The sequence below is a fragment of the Arachis ipaensis genome, chromosome B6, assembly GCF_059453495.1.
Source record: "Arachis ipaensis isolate K30076 ecotype BB chromosome B6, ASM5945349v1, whole genome shotgun sequence".
Lineage (NCBI taxonomy): Eukaryota > Viridiplantae > Streptophyta > Magnoliopsida > Fabales > Fabaceae > Arachis > Arachis ipaensis.
Window position 1 is genome coordinate 143,460,651 of NC_142441.1, and position 27,411 is coordinate 143,488,061.

General features: G+C 31.6%; 3 protein-coding genes across 3 annotated transcripts; all 3 read left to right on the top strand.

The window, feature by feature from the left end:
- The first annotated feature begins 1,984 nt into the window (after window positions 1-1,984).
- Window positions 1,985-4,356, top strand: LOC110263587 (uncharacterized). Its single transcript, XM_088489337.1, has 2 exons — window positions 1,985-2,428; window positions 3,550-4,356. The coding sequence occupies exons 1-2, from the start codon at window positions 2,018-2,020 to the stop codon at window positions 4,102-4,104; spliced, it is 966 nt and encodes a 321-aa protein (XP_088345463.1). The 5' UTR covers window positions 1,985-2,017; the 3' UTR covers window positions 4,105-4,356.
- A 1,529-nt stretch (window positions 4,357-5,885) lies between these two features.
- LOC107605192 (nuclear pore complex Nup85-like protein) lies at window positions 5,886-12,037 on the top strand. Its single transcript, XM_088491691.1, has 18 exons — window positions 5,886-6,364; window positions 6,728-6,830; window positions 6,952-7,062; window positions 7,157-7,240; window positions 7,734-7,805; window positions 7,904-7,960; window positions 8,265-8,384; window positions 8,480-8,680; window positions 8,842-8,952; window positions 9,116-9,153; window positions 9,393-9,549; window positions 10,071-10,172; window positions 10,279-10,335; window positions 10,463-10,609; window positions 10,748-10,818; window positions 10,914-11,001; window positions 11,153-11,209; window positions 11,617-12,037. The coding sequence occupies exons 1-18, from the start codon at window positions 5,985-5,987 to the stop codon at window positions 11,809-11,811; spliced, it is 2,151 nt and encodes a 716-aa protein (XP_088347817.1). The 5' UTR covers window positions 5,886-5,984; the 3' UTR covers window positions 11,812-12,037.
- Window positions 12,038-21,583: 9,546 nt separating this feature from the next.
- On the top strand, window positions 21,584-25,127 carry LOC107605191 (protein NRT1/ PTR FAMILY 1.2). The gene is made up of 4 exons (XM_016306975.3): window positions 21,584-21,815; window positions 21,906-22,123; window positions 22,965-23,506; window positions 23,993-25,127. Exons 1-4 carry the CDS (start codon window positions 21,698-21,700, stop codon window positions 24,870-24,872), a joined length of 1,758 nt encoding a protein of 585 aa, XP_016162461.1. The 5' UTR covers window positions 21,584-21,697; the 3' UTR covers window positions 24,873-25,127.
- The last annotated feature ends 2,284 nt before the right edge of the window (window positions 25,128-27,411 follow it).

Consider the following 27,411-nt stretch of genomic DNA (forward strand, 5'->3'; position numbering starts at 1 on the left):
GTATATTCACCTTTAGTTTGGTGAAATGAAGATTTTAGACAAGAGAGAATCTTAGGTAGATATAACTTGTGCCATACTCACGCTAGAGAGATAGCACCTTGATTTAATTAAACATATGATATGATATATAAAAAAAAATATCATATATGTGCAGATAAAAAATTAATTATCACATCAGTTATTATATATATATATATATATTTTGTTTAACTTAGAATTAAGTATTATTTTTGTTTTTAATATTTTGAGTCAAAATTAAAATTATTTTCAACTTTTTTTATTAATTTTATTTTTAAAGTTAAAAATTATTTTAAAATCATCTTTTTCTACTCTATTTTTATTGTTTAGACCAAATTATCCCTACTAATAATAAAAAATAAAAATAAAACAAAACTCTCCCTAACTCTGCATACTGCATCCACCAGCAATCTTCCACTTGAACCACTACTGCCTCCCACTTCATGATCACCACCACCATCACCATCACACTTCAAATCTAACAACAATAACAACGCAACACTCAAAATTTAAAAAAAAAAATGAAAGAAAGAAATCGGGCAGAGAGACCGAGAGAATAATAGAGGAGGAGACTGCGAGACTTGGGAGACTCAGATTCGATGCAAAGGCGAGGCCAGACTAGGCCAGCGACCGCTGCAGGAAGACGATATCGATACAATGGAGATGCTAGTAGAAGAATTGAGCGCAAGATGCAGTTACAGTGACAGAAACTGTCAATTGAGAAAGAAAGAAGGGAGAGGCTTAGAGCTTACGGATTTTAAATGGGACTATGATGCAGAGCTATTTGGGGGTGCGGAATTAGATATTTGCATCGTGTCTTCTTCTTCCTTTCCGTCTTCTCTCTCTCTCTCTCTCTCTTCGAAAATGATAGTGAAAGTAGAAAAGAGACTTCCTTTAAAACCAACATGCAACTAAAAGGAACTTTAAAAATGGGATTGCTGATTCTGCATTGATTGAGCTATGAAGGAAAAGGGGAAGAAAATAAGAAAATGGAACGAGTGAAGTTGTTGTTGTTGCGGCAGTGATGATTGTGGATCGCGTGAGAATGTTAATTGGGGGTGGCGGTGCATGATAGGTGACAGTGGGGTGAAAGTAGATGTAGTGTGGAATCAGCGATAAGTAATATTTATGTGAAGATGATGATGGTGAATTTTATGGTGGCATGACTTATGGTGGTGGCTAAGTGTAGCCAAAGTTTGACCAGCTAATGGCATTGTAACATGTGGCAAGGGAGAAGTTTTAGGAACACTGGGTTAAAGTAGGTTCGTTGCAACGTGTTAGTGATAAGCACAATAACTCTCTTGTTTACCGCGTTGGTAGTTTGGGAATTTTGCAAACCAAAATTTGTGTGTGACGTGGGCCTTAGGTAAGTGGATTGAAACCCACACGAAGAGGAAAATACTCAAATAGCTGTTCCAAAAAATAAATTAGCATGAATTTTAAAAATGAATTGTATTGCAGTTGAGGCTTAGCTCAGATGGTAATGGTAAATCATGTGCTTCTTAATACGCTGCAGAAAAAGGAAGAAAAAGGCATATTGCACCGCGACGGCCATAGAGAAGGAAAAAAGGCATCGTCTTGCAGTTTTTGCCAAATCGAGTCGACTCTGTCGGTTTGGACATGCTTTGGGGCATGAATATTCCAACATACATGATTAACTTTTTAATTAATTTCTATTACATATATATACAAAAGGATTTACTCAGTTATCATTAAAAATTCACCATTTTGGGCACAGTCAACATTGCTAGTTTTTACTTTCTAAAATTGCTGTAAGAAAGAATTTTATTGAAGAGTCATCCTTAACTATCTTAACTACCGCTTTGCCTTGGTCACCATAGACATCACCTATATATCATTATGATATAGTTGATTATACATTTTCTGCATATATGTATTATTAAATTCGTTACCCTTTTCATTTTAGCAGGTGCATTCTACATCCGGAAAACGGTATGTTCCAATTGGTAATCACCACCAAGCTGAAATCCCAGAGTTAATGCCAAAATCAGAATATTGCAAATTGCAAAACAACATGGTCAATGATCCATTGGAACATGATGGAGTGATAGCACAAGAGACAAATAGAGACATATGGTACTATACTACTAGTAGTATTACTATGCCTTGGACTAGAAAAGAAGAGTCCTATTTCATGGCTGCCTTATACATATTTAACAAAGACTTTTCAGCAGTGAAAAGATTTGTGGGTAACAAGACAATGGGAGAAATATTGTCTTTTTATTATGACCAATTTTGCAAGTCTAGCGAATACCAAAGATGGAAGGATTGTATGACGAGTTCGGGTAACAACTCCATTATTTTTGGGGACAAGATTATTAGCGAGAAAACACTTATGTCTCGTCTACAGCCCTTTTTAACAAAGGATGCCTACATGGAAATACTTGAGGTATGGATTTAAATTTTATTCTTACTAAGTTTTAACTCTTTCAAATGCATCATGACATGCTCGGTATCAACAACATAAACTAATTATTGAATTTGCTCTCTATCATTCATTGCTTGGCATGTCAATAATATAAATTTATTGTTTTTGTTTTGAATTAAACTTTTTAGATAATGAATAAATTTTTATGGTAATTTTTAAAATTTAACTCAATACAAAAATAACAAGTCCTCATTGATGATATGTCAAACAATGAATGACATAAACCAAATGACTTAATTTAGTCTCAAAGCACGTAAATATAAAGTATTTCTACTCATTCTTAGTAACTAATTAGTGCTTACTTGTTTGCTCCTATATTCATTATTTTATTGGTGACTTGTGAAAAGGTGAAGCCTCACGTAGAATTATCTTTCTGTCTGAAGTTGATTGTTAAAAAAGATTAGATAATTTAATATTTAATTAAATTTTTTAATTATTAATTTTATATAAAAACAATGTGGATTTTTACTTTGTGAAAAATGCAAGCTTATTCATAAATTATTTATTGTCTTTCATATATTTAACAAATTAAAAACCGAATAATGTGGTCAACGAAAGTAGTTTTTTATTGTATAATTAATCAATGTTGATAGAATAAATACTTAAATTGATTTTTAAAAATTTTAAATTAGAAATTTTTAATTTAAATAATTTTTTATTATCTAAAATTTTTTTTATTAGACAACTTGATATCTCTCTAGACACCAAAAAAATTGACATCTCTCTATTGTTTTGATAGACATACTAACTTATCTTATAATGATAGGTTTAGAGTTTAGATTTAATTTTCTTATAACTAAATTTATATAAAAGTTATTTATCTAACACATATAATAAAAATTTATTGAAAATGATAAAAGAATCAATTACCTGACGAGAGTAATTCTCAAAAACTTTTATAATGATACAAATTTGTTAAAAAATAAAATATTTGATTTAAAATTAATTGAAAACCAATTTCTTGTAACTTATTTTCATTAAAAGTCACTTAGCTTAGTCTAATAAAAACATGTTACTACCTACTACTATGACAAAATTAAAGCATTTTTGTTTTGTGAAAAAATATCCAATTTACTTGGCAGATGTCTTGGCTATATGGAGAATCACTAGTGACACTAGAAGATTATGTGTCCGTTATAAAGAACGAAGTTGGGCTTGATAATCTTGTTGAAGCACTTGGAATTGGTAATAAAGAAGAAGAAATCATCAATACAAAGAAATCCAAGAAGAATAAGGCTCCTATTGGGAACGATTGGGCAAGCCTTACACAAAGACAGATTCTATACTTTGCCGAAAAACACTCCTCTTTGAGCAAACATCAATCCAATGATCTCTTTTGGGAAGCTGTTTGGCCTCGCTTACTCGCCAAGGGTTGGCACTTTCAGGAGGATCTAGCTTCTTCTTCTCTGTCGCTGTCACCATCGTCACCGCCTAAATTGTTGTTCTTAGTCCCCGGAATCGAAAAGTTTTCTATGAAGCTAGAAAGAGGGAAGGACTATTTTGATTCCGTTAGTGAGGTGTTGAGAAATGTTGTGTCTCATCCTGAGTTGCTTGAGCTCGTGAATTTGAATACAATGGGACATGATATTGCAGATGGAGCAACAAATGATGATCTGATTGAAAAAGGAATCTGGTAATGAGATTGATTTGAACAAGGAGGGAAAATTTTCAAGAACAAGGCTACCAACAATAAAATTGCTAGAAGCTTTGGCCTTTGATGAAGAATACTCAAAGGAGAGAAAGAAGAAGAGAGAATCTTAGTTGGATCCTCCTCTAGAAAGTTTGATGCAGACTCTAGCGAACCTCCTTCAAGCATTTCAGAAAAATTTGAGTTAAAGATCGAGTAATTCTATTTTGAATAAGGATAGCAAGAAGTTGTGACATTTTGTTTGTGGTAATAAAGTTTAGGGTTTGGTAAAGTTTATTGCGATATTTTTAAATTCTTGTCGTTTGGACTCAACATGCAGTATAGTCCTTATTATGTTTAAAACTTAATTATTTCTTGTTTTTCCTTTTTTTTTTTTGAAAGTTGATTTGGAATCAATCAAGTTGTTATCTAAGACAGTAATGAAGAAATGTTGCTTCATCATTGACTCGAAATTTTTGTTTAGCATGCTATTTGGAAGAATATAGTAGTGTTATTAGATAAAACATAATTTTAAAATATTATGTTCAAAATATGCACTATTATATATAATTTAATAAACATGGTTTATTAATTTGATCTAATTAAGACTATTGCTTTATTCGGATTATAATACCTTTTTAATAATGCTATTATAAAAAATAATTTAGATTAACTTATGCAAAATTTATCTCTTAATATTATAATTTTTATTATAATAATAAATTTTTAAATTTAATTAATAATTTTATTATATTAATTATTTAATTAAACAATAACAACAATCTTTACTAATAAAGTAATAAGTACTAAATTTAAAAATGTTACATCATCGTCTCCTTAACAAATGACCACCATCAATTAGGTTAGTTTGGTTTATGTATGAGTTGAGACAAGAACATAAATATTAAAAATATAGATATAATAAAATACAAAATTTTTATTTTATTTGGTAATTATACACAAAAAAAAAAACAATAAATTACAAATATTAATATTATTTTTGTCAAAAAAAAAAAGCATCACTGAAAAATAAGAGATAATGAACAAAGTCAAAAAAAAAAAGAACAAAATTAAAATTTGTATATTATAAATTGTGTTTTAGTGTCTCATCCTAAAAAAAAGACATAAAATATATGTATTTTATGTATTTTTGTGTACTACTTTTTTTATTAAAAATTTGTGTTTAATAAATTAATTGAGAGACATGTACTACCATGTCTATCAAGTGATAGACATGTCAAATAAAATTGATTATTTTTTAAAATTAAAAATGAGGCTTAAATAATCTTTAAATAAATATAAAAGATTATAGCATTTGAATTATAATTGGTTGGTTATAACATTCTCTTTATTTAAATCATTATATTTGGGCATTATTACTAAACTTAATAAAAAAAGAAAAAATGATAAATAAGTCGTTGATTTTTTGCCCCGCAGACATTTTCGTTTCTGACCATTAAAAATACTTTTAAGTCTCTGACCTTCACAAAATTTGAACGAATCAGTCCCTCCGTCCAAATGCTTTTGTCAGGTACTGATCTGTCTAAATTTTGTAAAAGTTAGAAACTTAAAAATATTTTTCAATAATTAAAGACAAAAATATCCACATGACAAAAGGTTATGAACTTATTTTTTCTCATAAAAAAATCATGTATTCTGTTTCCGTGTATACTATTTGTGACACATCAATAATTTTGAAAAAAATATTAGCCTACAAATTTCTTTTGCTTATTAATTTCATTTAATCTTTTAGCACCTAAGAAATTTGCTGCCACTCAGCACTACCCTTTTTGTCCTTTAGTCAATGGGGTTGCTTTCAGCTAAGGCTAATACTGGTTTCTTTTTTCATACAAACCCAAAACCCTAAAAATCACAGTCCTTTTTGAAATCATGTCCCGCGTCGCCTCCGACACCGTCGGCAATGGCGCTCTGGTCCCATTCTCCGAAGACACCAAAGACTCACTGGCGGTCTACCCTCTCCACCACGGCCTCGCCCCTCCAATTTCCCGCATTGCCATCTCCTGGGCCCGCGGCAACTCCCTCCGCGTCTCCCTCTTCGCCGCTCCCTCTTCAGAACATTCTCGAACCCCGCAGGATCATTCTGGAGGTAAGGTCCTCGAAGTTAAGCTTGGCGTCGGAGACCCGGAGATTTCCGATTCCCGTTGGCGCCAAATCGCGTACGGCTCCGTTGCCCCCTTTGCCCTGCTCCAGAGTCGCCGGAGTGCACTTTCGGAAATGATCAAGTCTTCTTCGCCGTATCAGATGGATTGGTAATTAACCGTTATGTGTTATAATAATGAGATTTTAGATTTCGGTTTTCGAACATTTTGCTGGAGAGTTCGTTTGTTTCTTGTATAGTAAGCAAAATTGCCTATGTAGTAGTGTTGTTAGATTCATTCTATTCAGATGATTATTTGTTTAGGTGATTATTAAGATTGAGGATGTTAGTGTTATTCATCTAATTTGGTTTATTGCACTTTCAAATTGGATGACATGGAAAATTGTTGTCTTGATTTGATCAGTTTTTTATTTGAGGACTTTCGTCCGGGTTCACCGCAATGTGGTTGTGAACTTTTGTCAATGTTAGTGTCACTAGTTGACAATAGCTTGATCATTTTTTTTCTTACAATTAGGTGGGAGAATGTGCTTGAGTATAGCAAGGACATAACTTCACTTCTCGGTGGACCAAAGTTGCCACCTGGTCCAATAATTGAAGAACGAACTGATATCGTTAAGGTGGGAAAGTAGTTTTTTCTTTAGTTTCTAAATTGTTTCACTAACTCTATGGAGTTGAGATGAGATAAATTTTGTGGGAATTTTGAATCAGGAACTAAACATTTCTTACTACTTGTTGTAGAAACGTGAGGAGCCAACATGTTTGAAAGCAGCATGGGAGTTGTTGGAAATATTTTATGCAGACAAGCAATCTCAAGCATGGTTACCTGAAAAGCTTGTTGATTGGTTAGCTGTAATAATCTATATTATATTCTTAATTGGTTTTCTAATTTCCAACTCATATCTTTTCTTAATGCTGATTATTATATGGTTGCATTTTATATCAGGATTATGACAGCCTCTTTTCAAGCACACATGAAACAGTTTATGGCAAGCTTGCTCGGTTTCAGAAGGAGCTTGTCAACATACAGGTCTGATTAAATTTCTATTCCTCTGCCTGTATTCTCTTCTTTGAATGAACGGAAAGTACTATTTTGGCTTGTATTGTCTTATGACAGTGGCCAGAAGTATGCTTAAAAAAAAAAAGAGAAAATAACATTTGAAAACTATCCGGTTGATATGGGCATGCAACATAACATGACATGGATAAACATCATGTTTTCAAAGCTATAGAACACAAACATGAAATAGATAGATATGGATAAAACACACTAAACCCCACCTATCTTTTATAATTTTTATTTTGAATGGGCCTAAGCCTAAATCTTCAAATTTAACATGTATGGATTTCAGGATGTGTTTTATTAATTCATTGTACTAAAGTTGAACATAAAGATATATCTGTAAAAAGGCAGAAACCACAGAACACCAAAAGGCTGTCTTCATACTATATATCTTATAGTTTTGTGTTTAACCAATTACTCTCAGGCTGGAGAAGTATAAATATCAAATTTGTTTGTATAGGTGCTTGAGGATGACCCTAGATATTGGGAAGTGATGTCATCTGCACTCTCAGTTGGTTGGCTTGATATTGTGGTTAGTAAAAAGCTAATGTATTTCTTTCATTTTCTTCTTCACATATATTGTTTCCTTGTAAATAAATACTGCATGTTGAAGTTGGCTTTTGTGTGCAGGTGAAAATGCTGCGGTTGCATGGATCTTATCAACTAGATCAGCTTAGTAATCGTGAGGTTGGCATCATATCATGAACATAATACTATATAGGATTACTTGTATTGGTTGTATGTAGGGATGTGTCTTTTAGATATATGCAGAGAGATTGAAAATCGTTGTTTTGTTTGTGTACTTTTTTATCCTATCCTTTTTATATTATGGATCTGTTAGCCTTGTTGTAATATCTTAATAATGTTTCTTCTTTTACAACCCCCCAATAAAGAAAAATCCTGGAATTGTTTTATATGAAGCTGATGCTGTTGCTACTGTATCACATATTTATTACTGTATCTCATTTTCTGCCATCATCTGATTACTCAGTTAGAGAATGGGCTTGTGGAGGCAGTTGCTGTTCTTATTTCCAAAATGCCCCGCCTATGTCATGAATCTACTAATGGAAAATTAGGTGAACTCTTTAAATCCAAGCCTGACTTCATCAAGGTATATTCCAATGCTGCTATAGAGAACCACTTTTATGTTTGCTTTTAGACACATTTAATCTACTGTTGTATGATTCTTTGTAATTCCATTTATAGGCCTGGGAAAAATGGAGATCTCAAATTACAAAACTGGATTGTAGTCCATTCTGGATTCAATGTGATAATCATCATACACGTGAGGGATTGAGAAACTTGCTACAAATTATGCTGGGCAACACTGAAAGTCTCTGCATGGCTACATGTTACTGGATTGAGTTGTATATTTCTCATTTTCTTTACATCAGGCCATTTACAACGGTAACTTTGATCTAGTTAAGGAATTACTAACTTATCATTATTTTGTTTTTGGTACACAGTTTCTAAGTACCCTTTTTTTTTTTTGTACCCTTTGATTGATTAATCCATTTGTATATGACTTTTCTGCCTCCACCTGATTTCTGTCTCTTCTTTGTAAGCAGGGAATAGAAAGCATGTATAATTTGGCACAAAAATGCATCCAACTGAAACCACCATCAAGTAACCATAAGTTGACTGGACTTATAGTTGGAATTCTTGAAGAAAATACTGAGGTAAGCTGTGAGTAAAGCATATTAATCTGTAAATATATGTGTTCATTACTTTCTTTCTTGTTTCCTTGTGGTATGGGCTTGTTGCTGCTGCATTCATTATTCTATTTATTCAATCCTGTCCTTCCCCTTCCTAATTTAACTTTCAATGTGACAAAATGCTCAGGTTGTTTTAGCAGAATCTTCTAGAGAATTTGGCCCTTGGTAAGCTACTATCTTGTTTCTTTTTTATTTTGCCTTTATGTACTGAGTGCGTGTTTGGAGTTGTTTGTTTTGCTTTTTGTTTTAGTGAAAATGCTTATAATCATAATTCTTCAAGATAAAGACTTTTGGCCTAAATGATTTTTGAGCATAAAATATTAGAAACGGGATACACTTCTCCTTTGCTTAGTGTGATTTGATGAAGTTGGGAGTTTCTGTTCATGTCATTTGCAATATTATAGGATGGTTGCACATGCGATCGAATTGTTGACTGCAGGGAGTGAGCAAGCAGAGATTGTTCTACATGATGAGCGTTATAATTTGGGGGGAATCAGCATGATAGAACTACATCGTCTTGTGTATGCTCAAGTATTATCATCACATGCCTTGACCTGGCAAGTGAGTGCAAGTTATTTTAATAGAAGTATAATGTTAATATGATGTCAAAATGGTTAATTATGTTGGATGATCTGCATTATCCCGTTGATGCTCATCAGTATCTGATATTTAACTTTCCTTTGTATTCTGTGGCACAAGGTTTACTTGAGAATAAGAATGAAACTGATGGCTCATATAGTATGAAGCATGGATAAGAATGTGAATGTAACGATATTTAAACTTTTAGGATATGAGCCACCTATAAGAACATATTAGCTTAAGTTATTGCGAATATTATTAAATACCATTATCTATTTGATTACTATGGAATTTCCCTTATATATGCATGAAAATTAAAAAGTAAAAAGTAAAAAATTGTTAAGTATAATTGTCCAACAGCATTAAGTATTTGGGATTATAGGCGTTTCATGTGATATGTATTTGAATGGACTAGGCTGCTATGTTGAAATATCTTCTGTAAAACATTGATATTTTATCCAAGGAATTTGGTGCTCATATGGTCTAAATCCATGTATTTGCAGATAGCTCCAATATATTTGACATCATGCATGAAGCAAGGAATGGGCTTGTTAGAGAATTTGTTGTACAGGCAATCCATTCAACATAATGACTTGTTGCTAAAGGTTTCTACTTCATCTTCTTATGTTATTTTTTCTGTGAAGTCAAATGTTTGTCTTCGTTATGTACATCTGATATATGTAAGTGACAGACAAGTTGTTAATCATGCAGAACATTGAGATCTGCCGCTTGTATGAGCTTGATCATATTAGTTCCGATATCATGAAGGTAAACTACGTTGTTTATTAGGGTATCCATTCTTGCATATACTATGAGCCGAAAGATGGGAATCAAAATTCAATTGTAAATTTCATAACACAGTTTAGGATTGACTATGGTTATCTTTAATATTTAGGTTGCTGGAGTATATCACTGGAAGCATGGTCATAAAGGTGCTGGTGTATATTGGCTTCAACGGTCCAAAGATACTAGTCGTCTTAATCGGATTGCTCAACAATTATTTGATTCTGTTGGAAAGTCAATCTCTGATGAAAGCTTTAAGGTAATTCTCAAAAGTCTCCAAACAAACAGCCTACTTAAAAATTTTGATGTCTATTAGTTAATGATTTAATCCCTAGATATGAAATTTTCTCTCTGGATAATTGTTTTGATCTGATTTTTGAATATCTACGTTATACAGCAATGGGAAGGTCTAATTGAATTATTGGGTTCTGAATCCAAGCCTGCTGGGGGTCTTGAATTTTTGCACAAGTATATATCCTATTCTGATCATTTTGTTTTTGTGTCTTAATCAAATTGTTTATCATTTTATTCATTCTTACATTTATTAAATATTAAAAATTCAGGTATAGGGATTTCAAAAGATCCCTACAGCAGATATATGGTGGAAAGTCAACGGATGCTGCCCGACAAGCAGTAGGCTCTCTCATACTGGTATTGGTTATATATACTCACCTCTATTATTAAGTTGGGTTCCAGTAAAAATTATATGCCGAAATGCATAATTTAGTCTTGTTAAGGTTCTTTCTATGCTATATTAGGTTGTGTTTAGAAATCCTTTATAATTTACTCCTTTATTCTGCAGCTGATGAAAAATCCATCAACCCCTCAGCGCTTTTGGCTGCCGCTTCTGTATGACTCGGTTAGTCTCTATTACAACCTTAAGTGTAAGATTACGCTATTGTATTAACGGAATCTACAGACTTCTTTCGCTGTTTCTGTAATGCACTGGGTGGTTCCAGTGGAGATCATTGGGCATACAAGCATCCAAACATAAATAAGACTAAATCTGAAAGATATCTACTTCACACTTCTTATTTTGCTTCTTATAATACCTCACATTTCTTGGCATGCTATTTTTTGGTAATTGAATTGCATGTTCTAGAGGGTAGCTTCCTTTTTGTTTCTCCCTCCCATTTGCTGCGGTTCCTCTTTATCATAACTAATCCAGTATTATGCTTTTCCGTGATCATTCTATTTATGTGTATGGATAAATAGTGCTGAATATTATATAGCAATATATGATTGAGTTGTTTCTATTGGGAACAGTTGAAGCTGTTTAATTGGAAAGAGTGTCCTCTTCTAAATGTCTCTGAGACCAATCTTCTGTTGAACAAACTTCAAGAGTTATCTTGGGCGAGGTTGCGCCCGCACTTCTCTGAACCTAACCTACCTGCCGAGGCACTGAGCTCTATTAGGCTGGCTCTGGCAACAAATCTCGGTCGTGCTATACTTGATGAATAAGCTGACACTAATTTATCGATGAGCGTCAATATCATTGAACCCTCGGTCCCTCTCTTTAGCTTTCAGAATGCAAAAGGTGGTGTTTGAAGTTGCTAATTGCTATGCTCCATAATTGTCACCTGCTGTAAATTTGTATGGACGATTGGTTAGTTTGTACGATTGAGCAATAGCTGTATTACTATTATCGCGATAATATGATATAAATAGATTTCACACTTTTTACTTCTTTTGAAGTCCCGGCATATCACCAAAGAGTATAAGCACTTTTATTATCACCGACACGGTGAGTTACTACTTATCACTTTGAATGGAGATATGGCCAAAGTTGCTAATTGTGCATCTCTGTTACACCCATTTCTCTCTTTTTCACTTTCTAATTTCTTGTAACATTTTTATCTTTCTACAATCAAACTACCTCATTTGACCAAGAAAAAAAAATGACCATTGACAATTATAACCATGAATAATTTAAATTAGTTCTATTTATCAAATATTGTATTAGTTTGACAAAATTATCCAAAATATGTAACTTTTTGTGAAGTTTTGATTATTTTTCAAATATAAACGAAGGAGTTTTTTAGTAGAAATATAATCGGTTGGTGTGGTAAAAAAAAATTCGATAAATCGATCGAACTAATCTGAATTGGTTACTTTAAAATAATAGTATACAAATTTTTTAATATATATTTTATATATAAATATATTATTTTATTATATTCGAATGAATTTATGTTAAATTTCCGTTGAACTTTTAATTTCATTGGTTTGATGACCAATTCAGATTTTTTTTTTTCAAAAATATGTAATTGCATTACTTTATAAAAAGAAATATAGGTTCATTGTAGGGATAAAATAAGAAAAAAGGGATTTTTTGTTATGGTAAATACTAAATACTAGTAAAAAGAAAACTAACAAAAAACAGTACTCTATAACTTGAGTCATTTTTTGCTGGAGCTTCTTGTTATTTCCACAATTATTGTTATCGTCAGTTTCTCATCTTCAAAGACCTCCAAATCTCTCGCCTTCCACGACGTCCAATACAGAGATACAAGGAGGGTCATAGAAGATTGTTCTCTTCCAATGTCTCTACTTGCTATTTGCCACCAAACTGCAAACTCCATGGTTCCATTTTGCACTATAGCAGTCACAAAAGGAGAGGAGGACTAAATCTCAGGAACGAGACTGCATTGCACCAAGGCGTGAAGGATTGTTTCGTTGCCATTTTTGCATCTTAGGTACATTGCTGAAGGATATGAGAATATCTGGTTGATCAAATTGAGTATAGGTAATTTTTCATGGGCTACTCTCCACAGAAATTTTTTTACTTTGGATGGTAATTTTAACCCCCAAATTGATTTCCAGATTGTTGAATTCGTCATCGCCGTTGAAAGGCGCTCAACTGGCGCATGAAAAAAAAAAATCATAAGCCACATAGTACTCCGAGGCCACATCGTACTACTTCCTCTTGTTCCAGACCCATTCAAGCTTGTCATCACCATTGTTATTTAGTGGCAGGAAGAGAATTTGCAAATTGAGCTCAAGAGAAAAAACTACTTCAACTAGCTCTTTATTCCATCTTCCATCCCCTGTAAGTATATCATGTACCCAATTGATGTTATTGAATCTAAAAAAGGTAGGGTGGGAGTAACCATGGGTCCTCCTAGATACGAACATTTGTGCCAAATCCTATACTCTATCTCAAACCATTTTCTACAAGTTTTCTTCCCTCAAGTAGGCTTTGCCAACCTCAAAAAGATTGGCTTCCTTTATCTGCCAAAAGGGGTATCTATAGTATTTTTTTTTTGAGCATATGCGCAGGTAGCAAATTAAACTTAGTAATAATTCGCTAAAACTGTTTACCCAGCAATGCTGGGTTCTGGGCTTTAAGATCCTTAAATCCCAATCTACCTTTTTTTTGGGTCTGGTTATACAATCCCAACTAACTGAAGCCATCTTTTTCTCCATTTCCTTCTGACTCCACTAAAACTGTCTTAAAATTTTGTGTATATCTTTCACTAGAGAATTTGGAAGCTTGAAATATGAAAATGTATATATTGGAATAGCTTCTCCAACAGCTCTGATTAAAACATGTCTGCCACCTACTATAACAGATTCCTCTTCCAAGTCTGAATTCTTTTTTGAATTTTATCCTTTATTGCACCAAATTTAGCCTTTATAGATCTCTAAATAATGGATGGAAGGTCTAGATATTTATCTTGGGCTCCCACATGCTATATGTTAAGTAATTCTACTAGTTGTTGTCTTCTGACAAGTGGGGTGTTTTGACCGAAGAAAACTGCTGATTTGTGAAGGTTAACTTTATGCCTCCTAAGCATATGATATTCATTGAGTAGAGATAAGATATTGTTACATGATTTCTCATTAGCCTTTCCAAATAAGATAGAGTCGTCAGCAAAGAAAAGATGATTGACTATTGGAGACCTTCTGTGAATCTAAATCCCCTAAATAGATATGTTTTGCTCTGCCTTGTATAACAGATAGGATAATCCTTTCGCACAGAATAGAAATAGATAAAGTAGCAAGCGATCTCCTTGTCGGATACCGCTTGTTGGCTTAAAAAAACCATAAGGTTGACCTTCCACAAGAACAAAGTAAGAAACAGTAGTGACTAATTCTCTGATCCAAGAAATCCATCTAGTTCCAAAACCCATTATCTCCATGATAAACTATAAAAAAACTCCACTCAACTCTATCATATGCTTTACTCATATCCAATTTAATAGCCATTTTACATTCCAATCCGCACCTCTTAGTTTTGAGGTAGTGCATACATTCATGAGCTATTAGAATATTGTTAAAAATTAATCTAATTTTTAAAGACGCACTCTGGTTTGGACTTATTAAATTATTCATAAACTCCTGAAGTCTATATACCAGAATTTTGGTAATAATCTTATAAAAGATTGAGGATAAGCTAATAGGTCTGATATGTGACATGTCTCTAGCATTCAAGATCTTAAAGATCAAACAAATTTGTGTATGGTTAAACGCCTTGAGAATTTTATCTCTACAAAAAAAAATTACGAACTGCCTTAAAAACATCACCACTCACAATGTCTTAATAAAACTAAAAAAATCGTGCTACGAAATCATTTTTATCTAGAGCACTTTGAGGACAAACACTAAAAATAAATCTCTTGATTTTTTCCATAAAGATTGGTTTCATTAATCTCCAATTCATAAAAAATATGATAATTTGAGTTTTATAATTCTAAAAAAAAGGAATAATTTGAGTTTTGTAATTCTAAAAAAAAATAATTAATTAAAATTATGAATTAAGAAACAATAATTACATAACCCATGTACTTTCTAGTTTCTAGCATAATAATTAAATTTCAGTACATCTAATTGTGAATTACCCCACTATAATATTAAAATTTGATAGCACCAAGTATTCTTTTAATTAGTTATTACATTCATATGTTAATTTCATCTATAATCAAATTGGCTCTCTCGGGATCAATTGATTGTAATCATTTTGTGTTACATCCAGGAACGGATATACGGGCGAGTGGAAGTCCTAAATTTTTTTAAAAAAGATTAATATTAATAAGATATTAAGTATAATGTAATTTTTTTAAAATTTTTTTAGTATTTAATCTAATATAAATAAAACTTCAGTCTAATCTAAATATTAATTATTTTTAATATTTAAAAAATAAGTAATAATATTAAAAAAATTTAAAAAGATTTTATTATTAATATTTTTTAATTAAATAAAATTTTTTAAATTGCATAAAGTGAATTTTTTTTCTTCTTGTGAGCGTCCTTCTTGATTCATTTGGTATTAATTCTTTCTATTTCAACTACTACAACTAAGAGATATTTTTCAGTTATGAATATTGTGAAGAATAATTCAGAAACAAAATAAAATAATTTCTTGTTAATTGGTTTTTAATTATACTGAAAAGAAAATTGCTGAAAAATTTGATACAAATTCTATTATCGATGAATTTTATAATACAAAGAATCGACCACTTTGCTAATAAAAAATACATACATATTTTTTGTACTTTAAAATATATTCTTTATTAATATATTTTTGTAATACATTTTATATTATATAATGTTTTATATAATTTTTTAACATTATATATGTTATTGGCCCATAATAATATTTCTAAATCTGTTTCTAGTCACGTCAGTTTTTTTTGTATCAGCAATATTTTTTAGTTTAGTAAGTTAAAGATTAATTTATTGTGAATCTGAATAGGTTTATTATTGGTCAATAAATTATTATATGTATAATACAAGATTCAAACTTTCAACATTTATTTAAACGAAATATTAAATTAACCATTAGACTAACGAACTTAGTTTCTTGTCACGTCAGTCTAATGACATGCCAAGTTGTGTTAATCGTGTATGCTTTTTGTTAATGCTAATGACAAATCAACGAAAAAAAATTAATTTGATTGAAAATTTAAAATTAAAAAGTCAATCTGATCAATTAAAAATTAAAAAGAATAATATATAATCATTTCATAAAGAACTGATAAATCAATTTAATTGTTTGTTATACTACTGTGATTGAGTCTCCTCTTTACTTAATATATGATTGTGTTGTTTTCAAAAAAAAATATATGATTGTGTTTATGGATGATAAATAGATCTAAATTTGTCGGGTCGATTCGCATAACCCGCTAAAAAAGATGGTCAAATTGAAAAATTGAGATCGCCACAAATCAAAAGCTCGTTTAACCCACGCTGCTTAAACTGTAGATTTTGGTGGGGCGGAGTGGGTTTTTCGTCAGGTTTAGAATTTTTTTGAATATGTTTTAATTTAGTGTTTTGGATTATGTTTTACGTTTGATTGATTATGATCTAAATTTATAGATGTTTAATTATATATTTTGGACAATGTTTATTTTACTTTGAATAATGTTGGTTTTATTATTTTGTGATGGTAATAAGTGGCTAAGAGAATGGGGGGTTGAATCTTAGTCCTTTTTTGCTGAGTATTAATTTCTGCTTTTTCAAATAGCTTCAGGAGATATTTCTGTTTTTTGTCTCATAACCAGTCAAGAGACATTTTCTTTTTGTCTCGTAACCGATTAGGAGATATTTTTCAATTTTGTCTCCAGTGCAACAGAAACAGAATAGGAGTAGAAGAGAAGGAGAGAATCACACACAAAAGTATCCTGCTTCAGCTGTTAAGTGCAATGCAGCCTACATTCAGTCTCCATCACAACTGTGACGGAATTTCACTATAATCATCAGATTACATACACCAATTCTTCCTTAGGAACTACCTATTCCTATCTGGGACAAATCCAGATTCTATCCCCAAATCTGAACTTGACTTGGTCACCTACCAAATTTTTAACCACAAAGTGCTAACCCAACTTGAAAGGAAATCTCCACACAATCATGAAACACAACATACAGATGTACAAAGGAACTCTTAGACATCTATAACTCTTTCTTTAATTTTGCTCACTGCCTTTTTCTTCTCACTGACTTTTTCTTACAAACTTCACTCTATTTGCCTTTTACCATGAGACACAGACAAACAAAACTAAAGAAAAGAAAACAAAATGAAACCAATTGAAGGAGAAGAACTTCGGATAGCTTGGGAAGTTATGAGAACTCTGTGCTTTTTCTTTCTCTCATTGTCTCAACCCTTGGCCGTTCACCCTTATTATAGAAGGGGAAGCTTCCAAAGTTGAAACCGGTTCAACCAAGTCACCAACATCTTCTCCATCACATAGTCGGTTCGGACAGAGAGAAGATAGAGGAAAAATCGAAAGCAAACCAACATGCATGTATCTCTCTCAACCCTTCTCATCAAGCTTCTTCATTCTGAGCCCTTGATCTTGACTTTGGCTCCAAGAAAGAACTCTGACCCTTGATGAATCTCTGATTCTTGACAGCTCCTTCCTTTTCATATTTGCTTCTTCCTCTACGTAGCTCTAGTAGCTACCTTCTATCTTGGATGAACAAAAATGGAAACGAGCTTTATCACAGAGATCTTCTCTGATCGAGGCCGATTGCTTCTATTCTTGGCATGAAGATCTTAAAGCTTCTTCTTGAAATCTTACCTTTAGTGACAAAGATCTTAGCCACACCATGCTTCAGATCTTCTTTTTGCAAAGGCCATAATCAATTTAGCCTTTTTCTTCTTCATAGCTTCACTATTTTCTCTGTACTTCTCTTGTTTCTGATAACTTGTTCACTCTTCTTTCTTGAGTGAAGTGACAGCCAAAACAACAAGAGAGAGAAGAGAGAGAAGAAACAAAGCATTCAATGTGAAATTAAATGAAATTAAAATGTGAATTTCAATTACCTATGTGAGCATTTAATCAAATTGAATTTTGTGTTCCAGTAACCAATGCATGCATTCAATTTAATTTAAAATTTGAATTCCATCATCAAAAAAGAATCGATAACCGAACCACTTCTCTTTCTATTCTTTCTTCCTTCAATTTCGGACCAAAGGCTTGTTTGGTCTAGGTAGAAAAATTATTTTGGGTTGTTCACACATATTTTGGCCCAGTTATCTTTTGCTATCCATTTAAATAATTCAGCCACATTGCATATTTTTGCATGGAATAATTTTGCTCAAAGGCTGATGACATTTTTCATCACATTGGGCTTGTATTGCTTTTTAGTCCAACATAAAATTTGTTTTATTTTTCCTGCACACTAACAAACCCACTAACCAAACAATTAGAAGCAAATGTTAAATTAACAATTTTTTTAATTAATAAATTTTAATAATGTTTGATCATCATAATAATTCAAGTTTTTCAAACTCAACATTTTGTTTAAAAAAACTTGATTTATGATTATATTTATTACAGAGTTATGCTACTTGTACACCAAAATCAGCCACCGAAGTCAGTCACCAATATAAAATATATGCTGAAATACAAATATACATTAAAAATAAATTAAACTATATATGTATTTATACATAAATACATTAATGATTAATTTTAGTAGTTAATTTTAGTATATAAATAATATTTTTATTTATATTATATTTTTATAATTATAAAGACTTTAATATTTATAAATTTAAAAATTATAACTCTTTATGTTTTAAAAAATTATAAATTTATTAAAATAATTATAAAATTATATATATTATTTAATATTTAATAATAATAATAAAAAAGATTTGACTTGACCAACTGCTCTTAGACGAAACTGAGTGAAATTTCAGGATCGCTTTGCGCTTATGTCTTTGTTACATGGTATGATTTCTTTTTTTTAGCAAACATGGTTTGACTTCTTTTTATTTTTTTGGTGCGTACGTATCTTTTGTATCAACAGATAAAATATTAATTCGTTGTAAATTTAAATTTTGTTTAGATTAATAAATTAATACATACACAAATTAAAAATCAAATTCTTTATACTTATTTAAACGAACTAGTAAATCGTTTTAATTCAATGGTTGAACTTGACACGTTATAAATTCTCATTGCAAGATACCATCCACGAGTACCACGGGCGACAATTAAATAAGAGCTAGGAATCCATTTTTGTTTATTATTTCATTATCTTTTGAGAACTGATACTTGGATTGGATACTTAAATAAGCTTTTTCTATTACATACCTAATTTATTATTCAGATTTTGTCAGGGAGCAGATATTATTTTAACCAATAATAAATTAACAAAATAAAAAAATAAAAGTGTTGATGGTTTAAATTGTTATAAAAATTAAAAAATGTTTTATTGTTGAAAAAAAGTTTTATTCCTAATCATGCTTCTATTTTACTCTTTCGCGTTGATTAAATTTTATCAAAATAGTAAATATTTAATTTCTTAAATTTTTTATTTGAATAAAATAAATTGTTAAATTTCAAATGAACTAATTGTTGAATTAGTATAAAAAACATAATTTAAGTTAGTCAATATTAATTAATTTTTTATTATAAAATTATTTTTTAATTTTTATTTTTAGAAAATTTATAATTTATAATTTAATAATTAAAAATTAGAAGTTATAATTATAACAAAAAATACTTTTAGAAAATTGATTGGTATTAACTAAAAAAAGAATTATTCTCCACATACAAACGTTTTTTTCCATATAAATTTTTAAAAGTCATTTATTTACGCACTTCGTATTGTTATTGCACGTTTTTCTTCTTCTTCGTTATCGTTGTTATCAACACCACCTCTTCTTCCTTTTTCATTAAAATTTTTTCTCCTTTTTTTTTGTTCTCTTTCTCCTCCATCATCATTTATCATGTTGTTAAAAATAATGAATAATTCAGGTTCAGATTGTCAATTGAATCAGAACGAAATTGATTATTGTTTTGAATCCAATCAAGTGATCGAGGTGTGGTTCAATTTAAAAGAAAAAAAATATAGCATTAGAGGAAACATTTTTCTGTATTTGCAGTAAATTTGGGTGTAACACGAAGATATTTAGGTGTAACACGAAGATATTTGGATATATTTTTATCCTGATAAGTGATAAGTTATGCATAATTCAAAACTCTTCTTCTTCCTCCTTCTCATCTTTTGCTGCTTTTTTTCTTATTCATCTTTTTCTTTTTGTTTTACCTTCTCAAGTTTTTTCTTATTTACTCTCTTAATAAGAATAAAAACAAAAAAATCAAACAAAAAAAAGAAGAAACACATAATACTGCAAAATTACTTGGAAGAATATGAACTTACATTCATTTAACTAAAAAAAAGAAAGAAATAAGGAAAAAAAGAAGAAGAAAAAAATGCAGTATTAGAAAAAATATTTTTCTGTATTTGCAGCAAATTTGGATGTAACACGAAGATATTTGGGTGTATTTTAAGAATTTTGGGTGTATTTTTATTCTGATAAGTTCTGCATAATTCAAAACTCCTCCTCTTCCTCCTCTCCATCCTCATTTTCTGCTGCTTCTTCTTTTATTTTTCATCATCACCATCTTCTTTTTCTTTTTTTTCTTATTTATCTTTTTTCTTTTTGTTTTACCTTCTTAAGTTTTTTCTTGTTTTATTCTCTTAACAAGAATAAAAACAAAAAAATCAAACAAAGAAGAAGAAGAAACACATAATATTGCAAAATTATTTGAAAGATGATGAACTTACATTCATTTAACTAAAAGAAAGAAAGTAATAAGAAAAAAAAAAGAAGAAAAAAATGCAGCAGCATTAGAGGAAATATTTTTTTGTATTTGACTATTTGCAGTAAATTTAGGTGTAACACGAAGATATTCGAGTATAATACGAAGATATTTGAGTATATTTTTATTCTGTTAAGTTCTATATAATTTAAGACTCTTCCTCTTCCTCCTTCTCATCTCATCTTCTGCTGCTTCTTCTTCTTCATCTTCTTATTTCATATTCTCATAATTCTTTTTGGGAGGAAAAATCAAACAAAAAAGAAAAAATACATAATGTTGCAAAATCAATAGAAAGAGAATGAGGAAAAAATGCAGCAACAACAAAGTAGTAAAAAAACGACAATGAAGATGAAACACGTGAAGAAAAAGGAGGAGAAATGCAAAGAAGAAGGAGAAGAAGAAGGAAGAGGAGGAGGAGAAGGAACGCGAGACGCGCTATGAAAACTATTGAGTAACGTTGACACGCTCGTATGGGTGAGCGTCCTTTTTGTTGGGTTTAACCCAACCTATATGACTTATAAACCGAAATGACTTGTATGTGTAGCACTTCTCCTACCAAAATTGAGCTCGCAAGTAAAACTATTACAACGCAATTACTAATTAACATCAAGTTAATTATTGATACTCACTGAGGGATATTATTTCGTCATCATCTCATAATAATTAACATCCATTTTTTTCTTCAAAGTTCCAATCATACACGTGCATTTCATTTATTTGAGATCATAAAAAATAAAAATCTCAATCTGCCAACGTCGAAACCAGCGAGTAAGAAGAAGAAAGAGATGGAACACTCTGAAGATGCATCATATGAGAATAGTAATTCGATGATGGAAAATGCCGTCTCTTCTTCCTCTTCTAAACTCAGAAAAGGTGGCTTGAGAACCATGCCTTTCATCATAGGTACTTCTAATAACTACCATCATCTTATGAAGAGTCCCATTCAATTTTCTTCTCTTTTCTTCTTAACTCCTTATTTGTTTTTGTTTTCAGTAAACGAGTGTTTGGAGAAGGTAGCAAGCTATGGAATCATGCCGAACATGATATTGTACTTGATAAATGAATATAAACTGGCTGCTGCTGAGGCTACAAATGTAATTTACACTTGGTCAGCCATGTCCAACGTCTTAGCTATCTTTGGTGCTTTCCTCTCTGATTCTTATTTGGGTCGCTTTCGCGTCATCTTCATTGGTTCTATCTCAAGCCTTCTTGTAAGTTCCTTGCATCTTATCTTAAAATGTGGTACAAAAGTTTAAACTGTTAGTCAGAGACAGAGATAAACGATTTGTTATAGAATTAGTCTCTATGATATCTCAATGATCAATTAGTCTTAACAAGCTCATTCTTCTGCTCAAGTGTCAGAGTTCGAATCCGTTTTATGTATCCAGTAGTTCATTGACTAGAGCCAAATTCTTAAATAGAGCTCAGGTTCACGACAGATTAGTCTTTAACCTGTTGGTTAGGTGATACTGCAAGAAATAGAAAAAAGTTATAAACATAAAGATAAATTAGTTCCTAAGGGATTTTGATAATACTGACAAGGCTTATTAGCAATAACAAAGTTTATCAAATACCATTAGAGTAGCTCAAGATTCAGACTCTTGCTTACTATAATTGTTCAAGATCCTTTAATAATTTTACAATAATGGAATAATTGGTTTGTTGGAACTGCAACTAAAGAACAAATGGACCTTTTTCATTGTTTGGAAAACATTAGGGGCTCTGTAAATGTAAACGGATTAAGAAAGGTGAAGGACTGATTCAATTCTGAGTGAAAACATAATTATCCATTAGTTAATTAAACATTTTTAGTTTTTAATTAGATTGGTTATGCTCCATCGGTTTGTAATTGTTGCACAATTTTAAGAGTATAGCTCATTGTTAGTGGATTTTGATTTAGAACTTTTGTAATAGCTTTGGCATTTATTAAAATCATTGGATTAATTTTTAACAACATTACCGCATTTCAAATTGTGATAACTAACATCATTCTTTAATGTTGATGGTACCTTTGCATTGCTGCTTTAATGTTTCTTGTATGCCAAACTATAGGGAATAGCCAGTTTATGGTTAACTGCCATGATCCCATCGCTACGACCTTGCGAAGCACTCATCCAAATCTGCAACTCTGCTTCAGCAGCACAGCTAGCAGTTCTGTTTCTTGCTTTAGGACTAATTTCTATTGGAGCCGGTTGTGTCAGACCTTGTTCCATAGCATTTGGAGCGGATCAACTCGCAATCAAAGAAAACTCGAACAATGAGAGGCTCTTGGATAGCTACTTTAATTGGTATTATACCTCAATAGGAGTTTCAACTATCATTGCATTGAGTGTAATTGTTTACATTCAAGAAAACCTGGGATGGAAAATTGGCTTTGGAGTGCCTGCAGGACTAATGTTCATATCTGCTCTCAGTTTCATCATCGGTTCGCCGTTGTATGTTAAAGTTAAACCAAGGAGCAGCTTACTTACTGGCTTTATTCAAGTGGCTGTCGTCGCCATGAAGAATCGGAAACTCTGTGTTCCTGATTCAAACTTTGATCAGTATTATCAAGGCAATGATAAAGAGCTGGTGTTTCCAACAGATAGCCTAAGGTACTTTACTGATCATTTTTTTCTTCATAATTTCTCTTCTTTTTATTTCACAGTGAATACTTATTTCATTAAAGAAGATACAAATTTTGTCTCCATTCGATTAACTTTTTTCATTATATATTGGTTAATGAAATCTTTTGCTAACATCTTCAAAGGCAATTTGTTAGTGCCTTAAGTAAAGGTTCATTTTGACTTTTGAGATTGCAGCCAAATTCAAATTAGTCCTCAATATTTCAAAATAGCAATTCAGTCCTTGAAGTTAAACTTTCTAATTTATGTCCAAGATAAAGAGTCAAAGCCAATCACACAAACCGCAACTTTAGGGACTAAATTGCTAGTATTCAAATCTCAAGGACCAGAATGAACATTTACTCATTTGATCCCCTTTTGCAACATTCTACTTTTGTAAGAATGCAGAGTAATTTTGTAATTTAGTACTTGTCCTAAATTTGAACAAACCATGATCATATTATTATTCCTTTCCAGGTTTTTGAACAAAGCTTGCATAATAAGAAACCCAGAGAATGACTTAAACCCAGATGGTTCAATCAAAGATCCATGGAGCCTATGCACCGTAGGACAGGTCGAGTCCCTGAAATCGTTGCTTCGAGTCCTTCCCATGTGGACCACCGGCATCTTCATGATGGCTTCCCTGAGCTCCTTCTCCACTCTCCAAGCAAACACCATGGACAGAAGGTTATTTGGTAATTTCAAGATTCCAGCAGGATCCTTCAATGTTATCATGATAATCACTTTATCAATAGTCATTCCAATATACGACCGAATCATGGTACCTTTACTAGCAAGATTCACAGGGCGGCCTAGAGGATTCAGTTGTAAAGTCCGAATGGGGATCGGATTGTTATTCATTTGTGTAGCCAAAGCAACTTCAGCCGTGGTCGAAACCATGAGACGAAATACAGCCATTGAAGAAGGCTTTGCAGACCAACCGGACGCCATAATTGGAATGTCAGCATTATGGCTTGTGCCGGAGTTTGTTCTTCTTGGATTTGCCGAGGCCTTCTACCCGATCAGCCTGGTCGAGTTTTTCTACACTTATTTCCCAAAAACCATGTCTAGTTTTGCAATGGCTTTGTTCACACTTGATCTAGCTGCTGCTGATTTAGCTGGCAGCATTTTGGTGAGCATTGTGGATAGTGTTTCCAGTATGGGAGGGAATGAGAGCTGGTTATCAACCAACATTAACAATGGTCACTTGAATTACTATTATGCCCTGCTAACTTGCTTGGGATTGATTAACTACCTCTACTTTCTTGCTGTTTGTTGGGCTTATGGACCTTCTCCTGGTTCAAGAGCCAAGGAAGATAATGAACAATTTGATTATAGAGAGTTACCTTCTTCTTAGGTTAATTCATGTAGCACAACAAATAGGTATTTATAGTTGCACCCACTTGAGTTTAAAGAGTTTGTAAGTTTGATGGTGGAAAAAGGAAAACATAATTGATAGATATAGAGAAGCTATTATATTATATTGTAGAGGGAAATGTAGTATTCACAAGATTTGTATAAATCTGTGTGTATTTTTTACACAGATATGGGAGGGAATTCTGCTTATAGCTCCCTGTGACACTGTTCATATGAATAATAAATGCAGTTATAATTTGCATCATGTTTCACTATATAGTTAATTCCTCTCATCTCAATTATATAATTGGCCTCTATTTCTTTTTTTTTGAAAGATGTTTTCATTCGCCCATCTTGCTCAAAGAATCGAGAAAAAAAAACCAATCAACCACTTCTTCAGCTCTTCTTTTGTCAATGATACCGTCATCCAGCTCTTAAGGTGACTTGTCATTGTTCCTAAAGGCATCCGTACTCTGCCAAATCGTCGAAATCAAACACACCACACTTGCCAGAAAAACGCACGTGTAATAAACATGTGCTCAAGTAGTGTCTCTGAATCATTCCTGCAAATAACATATACATTATTGTTACCGCTATCAATTATATAAATATTCAGTTTTCTCAAAGTACATACTTAATTGAAAACAATTGATATAAAATTTGGAGCCATATATGAGAATTTTCGATTCAAATTTCATCCTATAAAAGTAGTGATCTCTATCCCTGGCTAAAACCTTGTTCTTTAAGAACTATACTACATAAATATGGCTGCATATCGATCTTGGACATGATATTATTGGACCAAACTTGCTGTATTATCTTATTTTAAAATTGAGAATTATTATGTTCTTTTCTGTATTGTCTTATTTTAAAATGGATGAGAGTATACAGATAATAAAATAATTAAAAAAATAATACTATCAATAATAACTTTGTAACTTACTTCTTTATTTACATTAATAACTGACGAATGCATTCCAATTATTTTCTTAGTCCACATGAAAAGTCAAAAGTGGAAACTAATTTAAATATGAATAGGGAGAATAATGATGGTGCCATTAGAGCTGAAGAAGATTATTGATCTTATATCATTGCTTCTTCAATACGTCTTGTACTTGTGCTTATTATGCTGACGATTATGCTTTGAACTCAAAACAAATCCTACACCTTGTTGAATTAAGTATACAACAATCAGAACCACACCCAATTCAATATCATCCTTTGCCATTTTCAAATGCTCCAACATGATGGACGACGAAAATTCGTGCAAATCAAAGATGATCATCGAGGAAAGTGCGAGCGACAAGGCGGCAAAGAGAACCAACAAGATGGTGGAGATGACTAAGAGAAGAACACAGCAAATGAGTGAGGCATGGACAAGGGTGAGAAGAATGAGATCTAAGTTTGGTAACATATTATTAATGTGCTACTACTACTAATAATAATAATAATAATAATAATGTGATGATTTTGATGAGGGGGAAAACCAACAAGGCATAATGTTATGTTTGGTTGCATTGTTAAAAAAGGAGGAGATGAGAAGGGAAATTAATAAGTAAACTCATCAAATATTCTATACTTCCAATTGCATTTAACCTCTTATGAACTCTTTGTACAAACAAATTTTGAAGGGGAAAAAAAATTGGGTGGGATTCCCTTCCTCAACATAGTATCACATATTACATGGTTAAGTAAAGAAAAAGTCACCATGTTGTATACGTGCAAGGAAGGAATGAAATATTCCATTGATCATATAAAATTTAGGGTGTATTGTAATTTGACCCCTTAATTTTTTGGTTATGTGCACTTTAGCCTCTCACCTTTAAGAAAACGCAAATCGATCTCCCAGATATTTTCAAAAACAAATCCAAAAAATTTTATGAGTGAGAGCAAAATATACATAACATGATAATTATTTTTATAATTATATTTATTATTATAAAATATAATTAATTTTTAAATTATCTCACAAATAAATTAAAACAATAAAATAATTATTTAAACAATAATCTGTTAATAATTTAACATCACAAAATTAAAATTAAAATTAAATTCACTAATCAAATATACTTTTAAAATCAATTCATGAAACAAAATAAAAAATTGCTCGTAAAAATAGTAGTGAAATCATATATACACAACACACTACTACTGCTTTGGCTATAATTTTTCTTTGATTTTGTGGTAAAATTAATCACATGAATAAGAAAAAAAGAAACATGTAATAAGGCAGGAGTTTAATTTTTTTTCACATATATGAACTAATTCTCACTTTATTAAAAAGATCTTAAATAAAATCATATAGAAAGATGAATCAGAACTGATAGTGAAGTTAATAGTTAAGAACGGTTAAATAATTTGACTGATTTGACCAAATTTTTATCTAACGACTCTCAATTATTAACTTTACATAAAATTAATTACACCTAAATTTCCATCTTAATATATTTAAACGGAAGATATTATTCTTAGAAATGGAGACAACAATTACGCATTCACGCGGTTAGTGGAGCAAAACAATGTTCAGGAGAAGAATCGGA